Source organism: Triticum aestivum, chromosome 3D (genome assembly GCF_018294505.1).
Source record: "Triticum aestivum cultivar Chinese Spring chromosome 3D, IWGSC CS RefSeq v2.1, whole genome shotgun sequence".
NCBI lineage: Eukaryota > Viridiplantae > Streptophyta > Magnoliopsida > Poales > Poaceae > Triticum > Triticum aestivum.
In genome coordinates, this window is record NC_057802.1 from 443,864,825 (window position 1) to 443,881,928 (window position 17,104).

The window sequence follows — 17,104 nt, forward strand, 5'->3', positions numbered from 1 at the left end:
TTGCCATTCTTCTTATCCGCCAAGTATTTGGGGCAGTTCCGCTTCCAGTGACCATTTCCTTCGCAGTAGAAGCACTCGGTTTCAGGCTTGGGTCTAGTTTTAGGCTTCTTCATGGGAGTGGCAACTTGCTTGCCATTCTTCTTGAAGTTCCCTTTCTTTCCCTTGCCCTTTTACTTGAAACTAGTGGTCTTGTCAACCATCAACATTTGATGCTTTTCTTGATTTCTACCTTCGTCGATTTCAGCATCACGAAGAGCTCGGGAATCGTTTTCGTCATCCCTTGCATATTATAGTTCATCACGAAGTTCCAGTAACTTGGTGATAGTGACTAGAGAACTCTGTCAATCACTATTTTATCTGGAAGATTAACTCCCACTTGATTCAAGCGATTGTAGTACTCAGACAATCTGAGCACATGCTCACTGGTTGAGCTATTCTCCTCCATCTTGTAGGCAAAGTACTTGTCAGAGGTCTCATACCTCTTGACTCGGGCATGAGTCTGAAATACCAGTTTCAGCTCTTGGAACATCTTATATGCTCTGTGGCGTTCAAAACGTTTTTGAAGTCCCTGTTCTAAGCCGTAAAGCATGGTGCACCAAACTATCAAGTAGTCATCATACCGAGTTTGTCAAACGTTCATAACGTCTGCATCTGCTCCTGCAATAGGTCCATCACCTAGCGGTGCATCAAGGACATAATTCTTCTGTGCAACAATGAGGATAATCCTCAGATCACGGACCTAGTCCACATCATTGCTACTATCATCTTTCAACATAGTTTTTCTCTAAGAACATATCAAAAAATGGGGAGCTACATCGCGAGCTATTGATCTACAACTTTGTTATGCAAATACTATCAGGACTAAGTTCATGATAAATTAAAGTTCAATTAATCATATTACTTAAGAACTCCACTTAGATAGACATCCCTCTAGTCAGCTAAATGATCACGTGATCCATATCAACTAAACCATGTCCGATCATCACGTGAGATGGAGAAGTTTTCAATGGTGAACATCAGTATGTTGATCATATCTACTATATGATTCACGCTCGACCTTTCGGTCTCAGTGTTTCGAGGTCATATCTGCATATGCTAGGCTCGTCAATTTTAACCCGAGTATTCTGCGTGTGCAAAACTGGCTTGCACCCGTTGTATGTGAACGTCGAGCTTATCACACCCGATCATCACGTGGTGTCTCCGCACGAAGAACTGTCGCAACGGTGCATACTCAGGGTGAACACTTATACCTTGAAATTTTAGTGAGAGATCATCTTATAATGCTACCGCCGTACTAAGCAAAATAAGATGCATAAAAGATAAACATCACATGCAATCAAATAAGTGATATGATATGGCCATCATCATCTTGTGCCTTTGATCTCTATCTCCAAAGCACCGTCATGATCACCGTCGTCACCGGCTTGACACCTTGATCTCCATCGAAGCATCGTCGTCGTCTCGCCAACTATTGCTTCTATGACTATCGCTACCTCTTAGTGATAAAGTAAAGCAATTACATGGCGATTGCATTTCATATAATAAAGCGACAACCATGAGGCTCCTGCCAGTTGCCGATAACTGTTACAAAACATGATCATCTCATACAAGAATTTATATATCATCACGTCTTGACCATATCACATCACAGCAAGCCCTGCAAAAACAAGTTAGACGTCCTCTACTTTGTTGTTGCAAGTTTTACGTGGCTGCTACGGGCTTCTAGCAAGAACCGTTCTTACCTACGCATCAAAACCACAATGATTTTTCGTCAAGTGTGCTATTTTAACCTTCAACAGGGACCGGGCGTAGTCAAACTCGATTCAACTAAAGTTGGAGAAACAGACACCCACTAGCCACCTGTGTGCGAAGCACGGCGGTAGAACCAGTCTCATGAACGCGGTCATGTAATGTCGGTCTGGGCCGCTTCATCCAACAATACCGCCGAATCAAAGTATGACATGCTGGTAAGTAGTATGACTATTATCGCCCACAACTCTTTGTGTTCTACTCATGCATATAACATCTACGCATAGACCTGGCTCGGATGCCACTGTTGGGGAACGTAGTATTTCAAAAAAATTCCTACGATCACGCAAGATCTATTTAGGAGAAGCATAGCAACGAGCAGGGAGAGTGTGTCCACGTACCCTCGTAGACCGAAAGCGGAAGCGTTAAGTAACGCGGTTGATGTAGTCGAACGTCTTCGCGATCCAACCGATCAAGTACCAAACGCACGGCACCTCCGCCATCTGCACACGTACAGCTCGGTGACGTCCCTCGAACTCTTGATCCAGCTGAGGCCGAGGGAGAGTTTCGTCAGCACAGCGGCGTGGTGACGGTGATGATGAAGTTACCGGCGCAAGGCTTCGCCTAAGCACTGCAACGATATGACCGAGGTGTGTTTCTGTGGAAGGGGGCACTGCACACGGCTAAGAGAAACTTTGGTGTGCCTTTGGGGTGCCCCCCTCCCACGTATATAAAGGGGGGAGGGAGGAGGAGGTCGGCCAAGGGGAGGAGGCGCACCAAGGGGGGCAATCCTACTACAAGTAGGATTCGCCCCCCTTCCTATTCCAACAAGGAGAAGGGGGAAGGAGAGGGAGGAGAGAAGGAAAGGGGGGCCGGCCCCTTAGTCCAATTCGTGTAGAGCTAGGGGGTGCACGCCCTACCTTGTCCTGCCTCCTCTCTTCCACCAATAGGCCCATGAGGCCCAATAACACCCCGGGGGTTCCGGTAACCCCCCGGTACTCCGAAAAATACCCGATACACCTCGGAACTATCCCGGTGTCCGAATATAACCTTCCAATATATCAATCTTCATGTCTCGACCATTTCGAGACTCCTCGTCATGTCCGTGATCTCATCCGGGACTCCGAACTACCTTCGGTACATCCAAACACATAAACTCATAATACCGATCGTCATCGAACGTTAAGCGTGCGGACCCTACGGGTTCGAGAACTATGTAGACATGACCGAGACTCATCTCCGGTCAATAACCAATAGCAGAACCTGGATGCTCATATTGGCTCCCACATATTCTACGAAGATCTTTATCGGTCAAACCGCATAACAACATACGTTGTTCCCTTTGTCATCGGTATGTTACTTTCCCGAGATTCGATCGTCGGTATCACTATACCTAGTTTGATCTCGTTACCGGCAAGTCTCTTTACTCATTCCGTAATGCATCATCCCGTAACTAACTCATTATTCACATTGCTTGCAAGGCTTATAGTGATGATCATTACCGAGAGGGCCCAGAGATACCTCTCCGATCCACGGAGTGACAAATCCTAATCTCGATCTATGCCAACTCAACAAACACCATCGGAGACACCTGTAGAGCATCTTTATAATCACCTAGTTATGTTGTGACGTTTGATAGCACACAAGGTGTTCCTCCGGTATTCGGGAGTTGCATAATCTCATAGTCAGAGGAACATGTATAAGTCATGAAGAAAGCAATAGCAATGAAACTGTAACGATCATAATGCTAAGATAATGAATGGGTCTTGTCCATCACATCATTCTCCTAATGATGTGGTCCCGTTCATCAAATGACAACACATGTCTATGGTTAGGAAACATAACCATCTTTGATAAACGAGCTAGTCAAGTAGAGGCATACTAGGGACACTTATGTTTTGTCTATGTATTCGCACATGTACTAAGTTTTCGGTTAATACAATTCTAGCATGAATAATAAACATTTATCATGAAATAAGGAAATAAATAATAACTTTATTATTGCCTCTAGGGCATATTTCCTTCACAATCAATCCAGGGAACCCCTATTTTTGACATCGGTAGCAAAAAAGGGCATTTGACCTTGGCCATAAGCCTTTTCAAAGTCAAGTTTGAAAACTACAGAACTATGTTTTTCACATGAATACTATTTAAAGCTTAATGTAGTATCAGAAACCCCTCCATTATATGTATGTACCCTTCACAGAAGTAGTTTGAATTGGAGATATAACAACCCCAACAATCATCTTGTAGGAGAAAAATGGTGCCATATGCGTATGGCAACATGTTTACACCATTTTTAGTATTTTCCTCAATCACTCCCTTAACTTATCCATTTCTCCTTGCTCTGTCCATAAGTATAGCTAAGACATCAACAACAATGCCAAGGATCAAAGGAGATAAAGAATCTCCCACTGTCAGCCCTTTATGAATGGGAAAATAATATCATATCATTAAATACCCCTCCTAATATTATGCATAATCCAATCAATCAAGGGAACCCCTTTATTTTTAACATCTGTAGTAAAAAAGGGCATTTGACCTTGGCCATATGCTTTTTCAAAGTCAAGTTTGAAAACCACATAACTATGTTTTTCACATGAGTACTATTTAAAGCTTAATGTAGTATCAAAAACCCCTCCATTATATATATGTACCCTTTCACAAAAGCAGTTTGAATAGGAGAGATAACAACCCCAACAATCCCATTCAATCTCTTCATGAGAACTTTAGTAAGAACTTCAAACCATCATTAAGCAAGCATATAGGCCTAAATTTTTGAATTTGATTATCATCTTTGGTTTTATGGATCTAAGTGATAATAATCCCATAATTAAGCCAAGAAATGTCCAAGTTACCATTATGAAGATCGTCAAATAAGACTTTTAAATCAAATTTATAGAAATCCCATAAATGTTGATTGAATTCAGCCAATGACTCTAGTCCAGACGGTTTTACAGGTGAATTATATCAACATTTGATAGGGTTAGTGGTCTCCACTCCCACCAAATATGATTTTCGATAGACCATGAGCAAGTCTTGGTAAAAGTACTAATTCGTTAATATAAATAGACATATGTTGACTACTCAATTCAAGCTTTGGCCATAAATTTCTTCAGAGATGTATTAACGGTAATTGTTCGTAATCATAATCATAAGAAAAGCGTTTTCATATAGAATATAACTGCTTATTAACTGATTAACTGCTGATCATGGGAAGAGAACCTGTAGGACAAGTAAAAATTTCAGCAAAGCTATCCTTATTGATAGCACTGCCAAAGAGATATAACCCACTCTTATGAAAGTTAATTTTTAAAGTAGACACATGTTTTAACAAATATATAATGAATTTTATGGACACTATATAATCATCTTGTAGGAGAAAAATGGTGTCATATGCGTGTTGCAGCATGTTTACACAATTTTCATTATTTGCCTCAAGCACTCCCTTAACTTATCCATTTCTCCCAGCTCTATCCATAAGCATAGCGAGGAAGTCAACAACAATGCCAAGGATCAAAGGAGATAAATAATACTCCCTCCTTTCCGGTTTATAGGGCTCAAATCTGAAATCTCATCAACCAAGGCATTTTGTGAGTGGAGGAATGTATCTCGTACTTTACAAAACTACTCAAATTAAACTCATGCATTAATTTGGATTAATTGCAGTGCATGCATGCTTGGCCACTAGATGAGTAGGAACATTACATGCATTGGTGTGTTCCTTTTTAATTCTTGCATGCAAGATTTAATGCGCCTCAAAAACTAAAAATGAGATGGAGATGAGCCCTTTAAATTGGAAAAACAAAAAAGTTGAAATTAAACCGGAAAGGAGCGAGTATCCAAGTGTTAGCCCTTTATGAATGGGAAAATAATGTCATGTATTATCATTAATTTAAATACCCCCTAATAGTATGCATAAGACAATCAATCCAGGGAACACCTTTATTTTTAACTTCTGTAGCAAAAAAGGACATTTGACCTTGGCCATATGCTTTTTTGATGTCCAGTTTGAAAAGCACATAACTATGTTTTTCACATGAATACTATTTAAAGCTTAATGCAGTATGCTAATCAAATTAAAAAATTTAGGCCTATATGCTGTCAGCGGTGGCGCCGATCTGCTTCGTCTCCTGTGGCCTTATGGCCATGGGGGCGCGGTGGACTCCGGCCCTTGCCGACGAGAGGGCTTCGTTTTTAGACGTTTCTTTGATTTTCGTTAGGGTTTGTGTCCTGTTCAGAAAAACGAGACGAGGCGGCTCCCAAAAGATGGAATAAGATTCTTTCCACCTACGGCCTCGCCCCATTGGCGCGTCGAGCATCATCGAAGGGCGTGTGGAGGCCGACGTATTTGGTCGGTGGTTGTGTTTGGTGGATATGTTCGGAACCAGGCTTCATTTGTCTGCATTCATGTATTCTATGGTTGAATTCGATGTACATTTCTCTTCATCGAGGACGGTTGTTGTTCTGTTGCGCTGGTCCCATGAGGCCTTAGCACGTCGACTTCTCGACTGTGTACTACAACAAATTTTATCCGGCTCCAACAAGGAAGGGGTGATCGCGGTGGTGTTTGTAGTCGTTGCAGATGGTCCACGGATCTGGATGTAATTTTATTTTATTTTTTGTTCGTTGAACCGTCTCGATTGAATACATTTTTCTTTTGGAAAAGGGATATGCCCTGCATAAAAATGCATCCAAATTTCACCCGATCACCCCGAGACCATGACCGTAAAAAGGCCCACCCGATCACCTCACATCACCACGTCGCCGGGCACCGCGCCGCGCCAAGCGTCGAGCGCGCGCGCAAACACAAAACCCCCATGGCGACGCGACGCACCCACCACCCACCACACGCTGTTCCCAAAAACCCTCCTCCCTCGTCCGGTCAGCCCTTAACCCCGGTTGCCTCCTTTCACCAAACCAGTGAAAGCGCCCCACGGCCGACCCAACCGCGGTCAAGCCCGTCCCTTCCCAAAGGAGCATGTGGTGTGGTTGCCGGTCAGAGCCAGTGCCCCACTGCCGCTTCCGCATAGGCAGGGCTCACCTGCTCGGCGTCCGTTCTCCTTCCCATTAGTAGAAACCCACGGCTGGCTCGAGGGAAGGAAGGTACGATCAAAAGCGGAACCGCGGCTGGCTCGCCTGGCCATGGTCACCATGACGGCGACCAAGAAGCAGCCCTGCCGTGGCGCCGCCTCGCTCTCCTCGGCGTCCTCCTGGCCCTGGGGCTCCCGCATTGCGCCGTCCATTGCGCGGACGCACGGGAGGAAGAAGAAGAAGAGTGGCCGGGGAGGGAGCGGGAGCGGCGACGCCGTGGTTGTCCCGGCGAGGAGGTCGTCCGTCTACAAGGGCGTGACCAGGTGAGCTATGAGTTCTTTCTTCCCTTCCTGGTTGCGTCCGATGCGCCGCCGTCTGTGGCCTTGTGTCTGATTGATCTCCGACGGGCGTGCGCTCGTTGATGCAGGCACAGCATCTCAGGGAGGTACGAGGCGCACCTGTGGGACAGGCATTGCCGGAGCACGGCCCAGGGCAGGAGAGGCAAACAGGGTGAGACAACCTGCCTCTGTTTTCTTTGATTTATTCTTGATCGCTCTCTACTTTTATCTTTCATGTGCTGACATTCTTCTTCTTCAACTACTCTGTTTGGAATCAATCTTGTGTTCGTCCGCCTCGACATTGGCGAACGGCGATACGCATCCATGCCTCGCCTCCATTAGTTTATCTGGGTGAGCTCAAGATCCTCTCGCTTCCTAGAAAAGCCCGCATACTTTCCAATGCCCATGATTCACAAATTATTCTGCATGCTTCCAAAGTCCGGATTGCATTGCCCACGGTAGCCTTCCTCAGATTAATTTTCGATTTTCGAATTCTGCGACCACCTTCTTCCTTCTTTGAGGGTAAAGTGGGATAGTAGTAAAAGGAAAAGCAGCAGCGCCTTGGTAAAGTGGAAAGCTCGTTTTATATTTTTGTCCCCATGCATGCGTCCAAAACATACGCTCAAAAGCATCAGACGCTGTGGCACTACCGCTGCGTATACATGGGTTAAGATCATCCTTAATCCTGTGTTTCTTCGCAGGATGTTACAAGACTGAGGAGGAAGCAGCTCGCACCCATGATCTCGCGGCGCTCAAGTGCTGGGGCTCAGACTGCGGCCTTCTCAACTTCCCAGTAAGTTCAGAGACAATCCTTCCTACCTGTCTTAACTTGTCTCAGTGCAACCGCTACTACTTCTCGGATTGCTGATTTTATTCAGAGTGGAACTTGATAAGATTAAATGCAGGTGGACACGTACAGGCAGGAGCGCGAGAGGATGCAGCGGATGACACGGGAGGAGTACCTGGCGAGGCTGAGGCGCAACAGCAGTGGCTTCACAAGAGGCGTCTCCAAGTACAGGGGAGTTACAAGGTACTACTACGCACCTCGAGCTAATGAGCACTGTGTGTCTGTATCCTCTGACAGTCAGATTAGCAGCTGCATTTGCGGTGAAGTTTCAGGACAGTGCCTGCAATTTGTCTGCATTGTTAGTAAGCACTTCCAGTGATCATACTGAATGATGATAACAACTTAAGTTTGGCACCGCAGGCATCACGCGAACGGCCGGTGGGAGGCGAGGATCGGTTACGCTGCCGGCACGCAGTACTCCTACTTGGGAATTTTCGGTGTGTCCTTGAACTAGCAGTATATACTTACATTAGTACTGTACTACTTGTACTACATTTCTGTGATTTGTGTGAGATGATTAATCTCCATTTGATGTTTCTGATACGCTTTTACATGCACTCAAGTAGAGCTGCTTCGTACCGTAGGCTCCACATTGTGCAATTCTTTTGCTTTTTCTCCGGGGAGGAGACACAGCATGTAGCTTTCTGAAAGGTGTGTTGTGCTTTGTCATTTTCCCTCCAGAAACCCAGGAGGAGGCGGCCAGGGCCTACGACCTCGCCGCGATACGAATCCGCGGCCCCGGCGCCGTCACCAACTTCGACGCCGACTGCTACGTGGACATCCCGCAGCCGCTCCCCTGCAAGGCCGAGCCGGACCCGGAGCCGGCCGCGGCTCGTCCAGGCCCGCCGGCGCCACTGCCGCCCAAGGTCGAGCCCAAGGAGGAGCCGGAGAACGACTTCGAGTTCGAGCGCGAGCCGCCGCCCGCCCCGGCGCTCCGCGAGGACGCCGACCGCGTGGACCGCGCCATCGCCGAGGTCCTGCAGGCGCTCTGCGTGGACCGCGCCGACTTCGAGGCCAGGTACCCGCCCCGCCGCGCGCGCGTCGCCGCCGCGGGCGCAGGGTGGCCAACGCCGTCGGCCTGGGACGAGTTGCCCGACCTGCCGGTGCCGGGCGACGCGGGCTTCTTCGAGGACGACATCGAGAGCGTGCTCTTCGACGCGCCCGGCGACGCCGAACTGCCGCGCGCCGCCGTGATCAGCTCGCTGGCGTCTGGCCGCTGGTGGTGACTCACGGACGTGGCCCATGTTGGTGGTGCCGGTGCGTTGCACGCTCCAGCTGTGTATTGTAAGTACGTACATGCCCATGGCTCAGGCTTGTGGTAGGCACTGGTCGTAGCTCGTAAGGTCAGGTAAGCTTCTTTTTTGGGGTTGTACATATCTCTGGCCAAGGAGCATGCAAAGCGGTTGATTTTGGCGACCAAATTAGTGTTAAGTGGAAGTGACGCTCGTACGTGACCGCTAGCCGGTTCCTTGTGACACGTGAAAGCGGGAGAAGTGGAGGCGGCTCGAACTTTTGATGTAAACTTTCGGTATTTGCACCCTGTCGGCCAACGATGTAGTCCTATTGCTGGCTCGGTCGTGTTGCTCTGACAGGAGTCTGTGTGCGTGCGTGCATCACCATAGGTTCGTAACACTGCGAAAATTGCTTTTGGAGGCCGAGCCTCCGTTGGCATTTTTCAAAATTCATATTTCTATGTTTTAAAAAATTATAAAAAATACACATATACATGGAGGCATGATGTATATGTGTTTTAATTTTTAGGATGAAATACATTGAAATGAGGACTTTGAAAAAATAAAAACAAATTTGAGGCTTTTCAACGCATGATACCATTCATTCTCAAAGTCCATAAATTTATCTTTTTTGTATAGGTCGCGTTTTTAGCCATGCTTAAAGCACATAAAGTGAAACAAAACAGGGAAGACACATAGCAATACTCAGTTCCAGCACAATGTTCTTTTCAAAGATCCAGCAAGACGCTGGCTTTAATATTGATAGATGGATAGCAACATATACATGCACTAGTGCAGAACCGGGCTTTAGCGCCGGTTCGTAAGAGCCTTTAGTGCCGGTTCTGCAACCGGCACTAAAGAGTGGAGACTAAAGGCCCCCCCCCCCTTAGTACCGGTTCGGCACGAACCGACGCTAACGTGCCACCACGTGGCACAAGCCAGGCCCGGGTGCGTGTAGGACATTAGTACCGGTTGGTAACACCAACCGGTACTAAATGTAGGACATTAGCAACATATACATGCTCGAATGCACAAGGGATTGAGTAAGGAGAGAAAGAATAGAGAAAGGAAGAACAAGAACCCACCTCCCTCCATACCTAGGTGGATACTCTCAGGGCGGATCCCCAAAGGGGTGCTGCAAGCATTTAGCTCCAGCTAAACGCCCAAGACTCTAATGATCTTCTGATGGAGGCGATGACATCGTTTACGCTGTTGATCTTCCCCTGAAACAGTCTTTTGTTACGCTCAAACCTAATCTCCCATACAGTCAGGATGGGCGGCAACCAGCGTCGATGTGACGATCGCATCCCACAGACTTGTTCCACTGCACACACTGGCCCAAGATCGTGGATTCAGAGTTTTACAACCTGCCCAACGTCCTACCCAACGCCAAATTGCCTTAGTAATCGGACATTGCCAAAACAGGTACATTGATTATGCATATGCAAGTAGAGATAGTAAGTAGACATCCATCTAGTGCCAAGTAGATATGTACTCAAGATCAAATAATGAAACAAAAATTCGAATTTGAAACAAGACAACTTCATGGCATAGCCGACCAAGTCACCTTTAGCGAGATAGAGGCATGCTCAAGCAGTATTTGTCAACGCGCAAATTCATGGAGGTTTGCTTTGAAACGACAATGACGTTCACCATATTTAGACCCTTCCTGGCCTACCTTGAGCTTCAAATGCATCCAACTATCCATCTCTACAGCAATCACATATCTTCTTGTTATGACACATGACTCACCAATAATGTCACACAGGAGCTCGATTCCCTGATATGACCCACCTACAAACACATACAAACTGAGAGATAAATTGAATCCACTCCGCACTTCTGATACGATAACATCTATTGTGGCCTCCACTGCATTGACAACGTGTGCTAAAGTGATGTCAACCGCACCACAATCGCCATTAATCCGACTCGTGAATGGATGAGAAGGTGTGGTTACTTCGCAGAAGTCTGTTGCACCATCAATTAATTGTAGATCATATTCTTCTTGCTCCCCTTTCTTGATCCTCATGTCATACTCAACTAGAACAGGGCTGGTCATTGTGATGCCCCTCTTAGGGCCAGTCATCTCAATGAGAGATCCCTGCAAAACTATCATTAGTTGCGAGTAGCTCATCATTAGAAGTACTCCTCTTTCTAACCAATTGACAAAGAATCACAAACAAATGATAACACATATTCTAAACTCGCCTACAAACATAAGTTGGTTGCACATAAAACTTATTAGATTGTATAACATCATCCAAGACACATGTATTTCTATGCAATAATCCATACTGATAAAATAACATTTCACTTAAAGTGAAGCCATCATTACCAACACCTCAAATGTTGCGTGAAGATAACATTTCACTTATTGCAACAATGACGCTAAAAGGAATTTGTAGTTCAAGGGCTACGATATTTGTTGTGCTCAAATCCATGTGACGGAATTAAGCTTACACTGCCAAATGAAATATATTTAAAATAAATGCATCTGGATAAAGATGCGCACCTGCCGCACCATAAGGGGATTGTCCCTGCTACGGTTGACAATATAATTAAGTGATGAATCCAAATAATCCCGTGCTGCTATATATCCATACAATTGTACCAAACTTGCATTCATAGGAATTTTAGCCAATTTTAATGAGAAAATTTGCATCATGTCACATTCAAAATGCACACGACACCTTTTCTGATCAGGAAAGCAATCAGCAGGGTCTGATATCCGCATTGGCTCCAATTGTGCTTCAGTCAAAAACTATATAATACTAGACAAATGCTTATCATAAATAGTATAATGATTATTTACAAGTCCATACTTGTGTTAAGTTACAGTAAAATTTATCTAATAAAAATATTCATTTAAGAAGATAACAGGATAAATACACTAGTCAAATAAGTGAGGAAAATAAAACAAAACTCCAAGGAAAAGTATAACTTTCGGGGGCCAAGTTATATGAACAGGTTTACTAAGATCCAAGATACACAAACACATGGTAGAATTTTCATTTTATGCATGACAAAATGTTTTAAAAAAGATTGAACTTACGTGTACCTAATAGAACTTTTCAAATCTATTCATTATCCACATATCACAATATCCTAATATATATTTACAATTGTATGAACACACAGGTTATGCGAACTTATCCATGTGATTTCCAAAAATAGAGCATTTATTGCTAAGACCAAATAAAATACTCTAGAAAATAAATAAATAAATATTAATTTGGTCTAACTCTAACATTTACTGTTTCGCAAAAAAATAAAAGACGGTAACGTTATTGAAGATCAAGATGGTTGTAATACCAACAATAGTAATTGCACTTATATTATCCACAATGTCAACCATAAGTTTTATTACATCGTGTTAAGTTCGAGCTAGGCGGTGATATCTATTTTTACAAATGATAGCACGAACTCTCATTCTTTTACCATCAATGCGAAAAATATGAAGTAGACATATAATCCCTCTGTTCTTATTTACCCTGCCTATTAGTTTTGTCCTAAGTCAAACTTTATAAACTTTTGCCAAGTTTATAGAAAACAATATGAACATTTATAATAAAAAGATATGATGTATTCAAAGATGAATGTAATGGTATTGTAGATGTCGGTAACTTTTTCTATAAACTTGTCTAAGTTCATAGAGATTGTAGACTTCAAACAAAGCTAATACACAGAGCAAATAAAAACGGAGGGAGTACTATTTACATGAGACATATTCATTCACTAAGATAAAATATAATACCCAATGAAAACAAGTAGAAAATTGTGAATTTGCCGCAACTCCAACATTTGTTGAAAACCAATACAGTTATAATACAACATTAGTTATTACACATAGCTAAATTACTACATATACACTAATTATTACATTCGTCTTCCTAGTCATGATTGATCCCTAATGGAAAAAGAATTTGTATAGGTTAACTGAGTGTATGTAGGTAGGAGTCTGAATCCTAGATGAGTTCTTAGTCAAGTCACGTGTTAGGATTTCCTCTATTTGAAAAGGCAGCCAAGGTTGGTTTCGAGACAATCAATAACGAAGTTCTAGTTCCTATTCTCTTGTTGTCTCCTCTACCCCGTTATCTCCCTCACAGTTGATTGCGCGACACCCGACAACTGGCGAATCATCGTCGAAAAGCACCCCTTGGGCATGGCATCAACCTTCAATCTAAGAATCATAACAGCTTGGTATCAAATTCCACGGCCGACTGTTGGCTCGGCTGAGGATGCTTCTGAAGCAGGAGGCGGCAACGCCTACACAAATCATGGCACAATATTGGATCATGCAGTAGCAGTCGCTCTATCCGGTGATCCAAGCACACGGCTTGTTGGGTTCACCGCCCTCTAGCAGCAACCCGATGACTCCCTCCACCACCATTGCAGCATCCACGGCCAACATATGCTCATATCATCTACCATGTCTCAACTAGCATACCTACAGTCCACCACGTTCCGCACCAATACCACTACCACTACTCCAATCTATGCTCCAATCTGCCCACAAACCTTACAATATCGTGCCACTGCCTACGCACTACCACCAATCGCATGAACCCAACCTTTCCATTCCCGCCTAGTCCACCATCAGACAAGCACCCTCTCCACTAGCAGCCACCATCATAATTATACTAGCCTCCAAACCATCTTTGTTCTCCATTGAATCAAGGTGGTTATAATGCTACAATAGAACCGGAAATTCACTTTGGCACATGGGAGCATATGCTCCTGCCATCGAGAAATATATTTCAAAAAGTCGAAAAATTCCAAACACAAATTTGATGTGCACATCTCATCATTGTATGTGGGCACACCAAGTTTCGTGAAAAAACCAACATTTTATACGCCTTGCGTAAAAAGACAAAAAAAGTCTCATGAAAAGCCTTTTTTAACACTATTTTTTTTTCCTTTTTGCATGTGACACAAAAGTTGTCGTTTTTTCACGAAACGAGTTTGTATGCACGCAGCATGTCGAGATGCACGCGAGAATAATTTTGTCAGAATTTTGTGATATTTCAAAATATGTTTAAAACACATTTTAAAATCCAGGAGCATATGCTTCCATGTGCCAAAACGCCACTCTCAGAACTTATTAGCAATTAGTACTCACACGCAGATCTGATCATAACCATACACTCGTTTATGTAACGGACCTAATCAACCAAAAAACTATGGATTTATTTGAAAAAATAAAAAGATGCTTATAAAAATAACACTAACAAGTAAATATGTAGCTAAACATATTATATTTACATGAGAAATTTTAAGTCATTTGATTAACTATGAATTATAAACAATAATTAATAATACAAATACAGTAGTCTGCCGAACTATATAAAGTTTTATGAATTTGCCCCAAGATGGTTATGATGACAAGACTAAGTATTACGTACACAACTAAGCATATTTGATTTAGCTAGTCCTTTTTCTTATGAATAAGCAATTAATGCTCTCACACAAAAATGTTATAATTGACCATGCATCTCTTTATTTGAAATTGCTAATATTTTTCCTTTATGTGACAAAATATAATACTGTATAAAAATAAATATAAATTTATGACTTGCCAACTCCAAGACTAGTTGAAACTCAAGATGATTATTGTAACACTAATTACCACATATACGTCTAAACATATTCCTTTATTGACAGCCTTTTCCCCTTTATGATGTTAGCAGGTGGCACTCAAACAAAAATCTTATCACTGATCATTCATCCTTTATGTGATTGAGCTAATCGACTAACTTAGATAAAAATACTTGAATTCCAGGAAAACAACATAATAACTAAATACTTGGACTTCTACTCTGATAGCAACTCAATATTAATAGTTTAACACCCATCACATGGACATAATCACCACTCATAGTGATTACTAATTATAGGAAAGAAGACTAGTGTTCAAATTATAATAATGCATTATCAATCACCAGATTTCTACATAGATATTTGAGATATGAATCCTGCGTGCAGATCTACCTCCTGCTGAGCAATTTCAGTACAACGATCAAAATATACATTGCATATTTCAAAAAAAAAACCAGCCACAAACTTCTAAAGGATAAATCATAGAAATTGTCAAATATTAGCAATACAGGAAAGAGATTTGCATCACTTACTCTCACCACGGTATTTGACGCGAAATATGTCGAGACACGAGTTCTTGTATATAGACCCATCGCGATGGCTACTATTTGTAAAGATGAAGGCTGATGGCACGTTGAGCTTCTTGGTTTCCCTACTCGTTTCTGCTCCATCCTTCCCTTTGATGATGCCAACTTGTTCGCCCAGAGGATTACTGGAGGTGCAGAAAAATGCATTGCCATAAGGGAGGTGGCTGGGCCCAATCGGCTTGCCCCGTTCATTTGGCCATGCACTGCAATATTCCTTGCCATCGGGAAGGATTCGTAAGCAGATCTATCATCAAAGAGCAACATTAGAATCCGATTCAAATAAGATACACACACGCTATCACGCAGGGTAGAAATGTAAATATGGTCAGCGGTTCTAACTCTAGCTCAACAGAAATATAATTTCCCAGTACTAAAAAAACAGATATAAATTCCAATTTTCCCCAGCCGGATTAGGGGAGGGACAGATGATACAATAGGACTTGGCCAAATACGACTCAGACGCTCAAAATTCAACCTTGGTGTCAATAGAAATTATGTAAACGCACCGGGAGCTACGGTACAGATTCCGCCGTGAGTGGAGCATCTCGTTGCGCAAGTTCGGGAGGGCCCCACGGAGGCAAGACGGGGCGGGGTTGAGGGGAGATGAACAGATGGTATGGGGGGAGAGGCCTTGAGGCGGCGTGGTTGAGACTTTGGAGATGAACGAGGCGGCGTGGTTGAGACCCGGCTACTCGGGGCATGGAAACTGGCGTCCGATCCGAAATCTGCGGTCCAGATCAATCATGTTCCGCCCACCTGATTGCATTGTGATCTTTGGCCTGTATTCATTCTTTCTGGTAATCTGTAGCCCCAAGCCCCAAATCTGCCCCGAGATCTCATCTGTCCCGAGCTAACACAGCACCCATGAGCTGGTTACGGCGACGGCGTGCGGCGCTCAGCGCTCCGGTCCAGGCGATGGCGGTGTGGTGAGCTCCTCAAGCGCGGCTGGTACCTAGGCGACTCCCGTCCACTTTTTTTTTTTTTTTTTTTTTTGCGAGTGAGATCCCGTCCACTCTTTCCGCCGAGATCCAGAGTTGACTTCGATTAGGCAAATCGGTTATGCTGCCACGAGTTTTTTTATTTATTTTAGCATGCCACGATTTTGTTTTTTTGAAACGGGATGCTGCCACGAATTTATATTCTTGTCTTCTGTTACGCTATTCGCTCGATCTATATATACTGGTTTTCCCTTCTACGTACTCTGCAGTGGATCATGGACTAGCAAACTAGGTGGAAGTTGTAGTCATGTTTACAAGCATTTCTGCCAAAGCACATGTTGAGTAAATTGCAGAAAACCACCACTTTGAAGGCTAGGTGAGCAGAAAAAACTATATTTTTTTTTTGACAAAAAAACACTACGTCTTATGTAATCTTTTTGCAAAAACCACTAATCAGTGGATTAGACCACTTTGAACATATTTATGACATATGGGTCCTGTTGGTCAGGAGTGATTCGGCCCCAAAAAATGCCACATAGGCACTTTGACTAGTACAAAACGCCACATCGACATGAGGAGGCCGCTGCGCAGCTGCGACCCGGCAATGCAGTCATTGACAACATCGCGCCGGTGCCGGGAGTAAATAGCATAAAACTACTACTTTACAGGCTATGGTTCCAAAAAACTACCGGTTTTTAATTTTTCTCAGATAACTACCAAACGAGGGGTCGGCTGTTTCAAAAAACCCAAATCGTCGAGTGCTTATCTATTGATCATGATT

At 43.6% G+C, this 17,104-nt stretch overlaps 2 protein-coding genes across 2 annotated transcripts; one reads left to right on the plus strand and one right to left on the minus strand.

The window, feature by feature from the left end:
• Window positions 1-6,678: 6,678 nt before the first annotated feature.
• LOC123074896 (AP2-like ethylene-responsive transcription factor At1g79700) lies at window positions 6,679-9,465 on the plus strand. Its single transcript, XM_044497629.1, has 6 exons — window positions 6,679-7,106; window positions 7,211-7,293; window positions 7,823-7,914; window positions 8,027-8,151; window positions 8,329-8,405; window positions 8,650-9,465. The coding sequence occupies exons 1-6, from the start codon at window positions 6,895-6,897 to the stop codon at window positions 9,192-9,194; spliced, it is 1,134 nt and encodes a 377-aa protein (XP_044353564.1). The 5' UTR covers window positions 6,679-6,894; the 3' UTR covers window positions 9,195-9,465.
• A 1,321-nt stretch (window positions 9,466-10,786) lies between these two features.
• Window positions 10,787-16,347, minus strand: LOC123074897 (uncharacterized). The gene is made up of 3 exons (XM_044497630.1): window positions 15,892-16,347; window positions 15,332-15,629; window positions 10,787-11,304 (listed from the first exon to the last, which is right to left on the minus strand). The coding sequence occupies exons 1-3, from the start codon at window positions 15,927-15,929 to the stop codon at window positions 10,804-10,806; spliced, it is 837 nt and encodes a 278-aa protein (XP_044353565.1). The 5' UTR covers window positions 15,930-16,347; the 3' UTR covers window positions 10,787-10,803.
• Window positions 16,348-17,104: the final 757 nt, after the last annotated feature.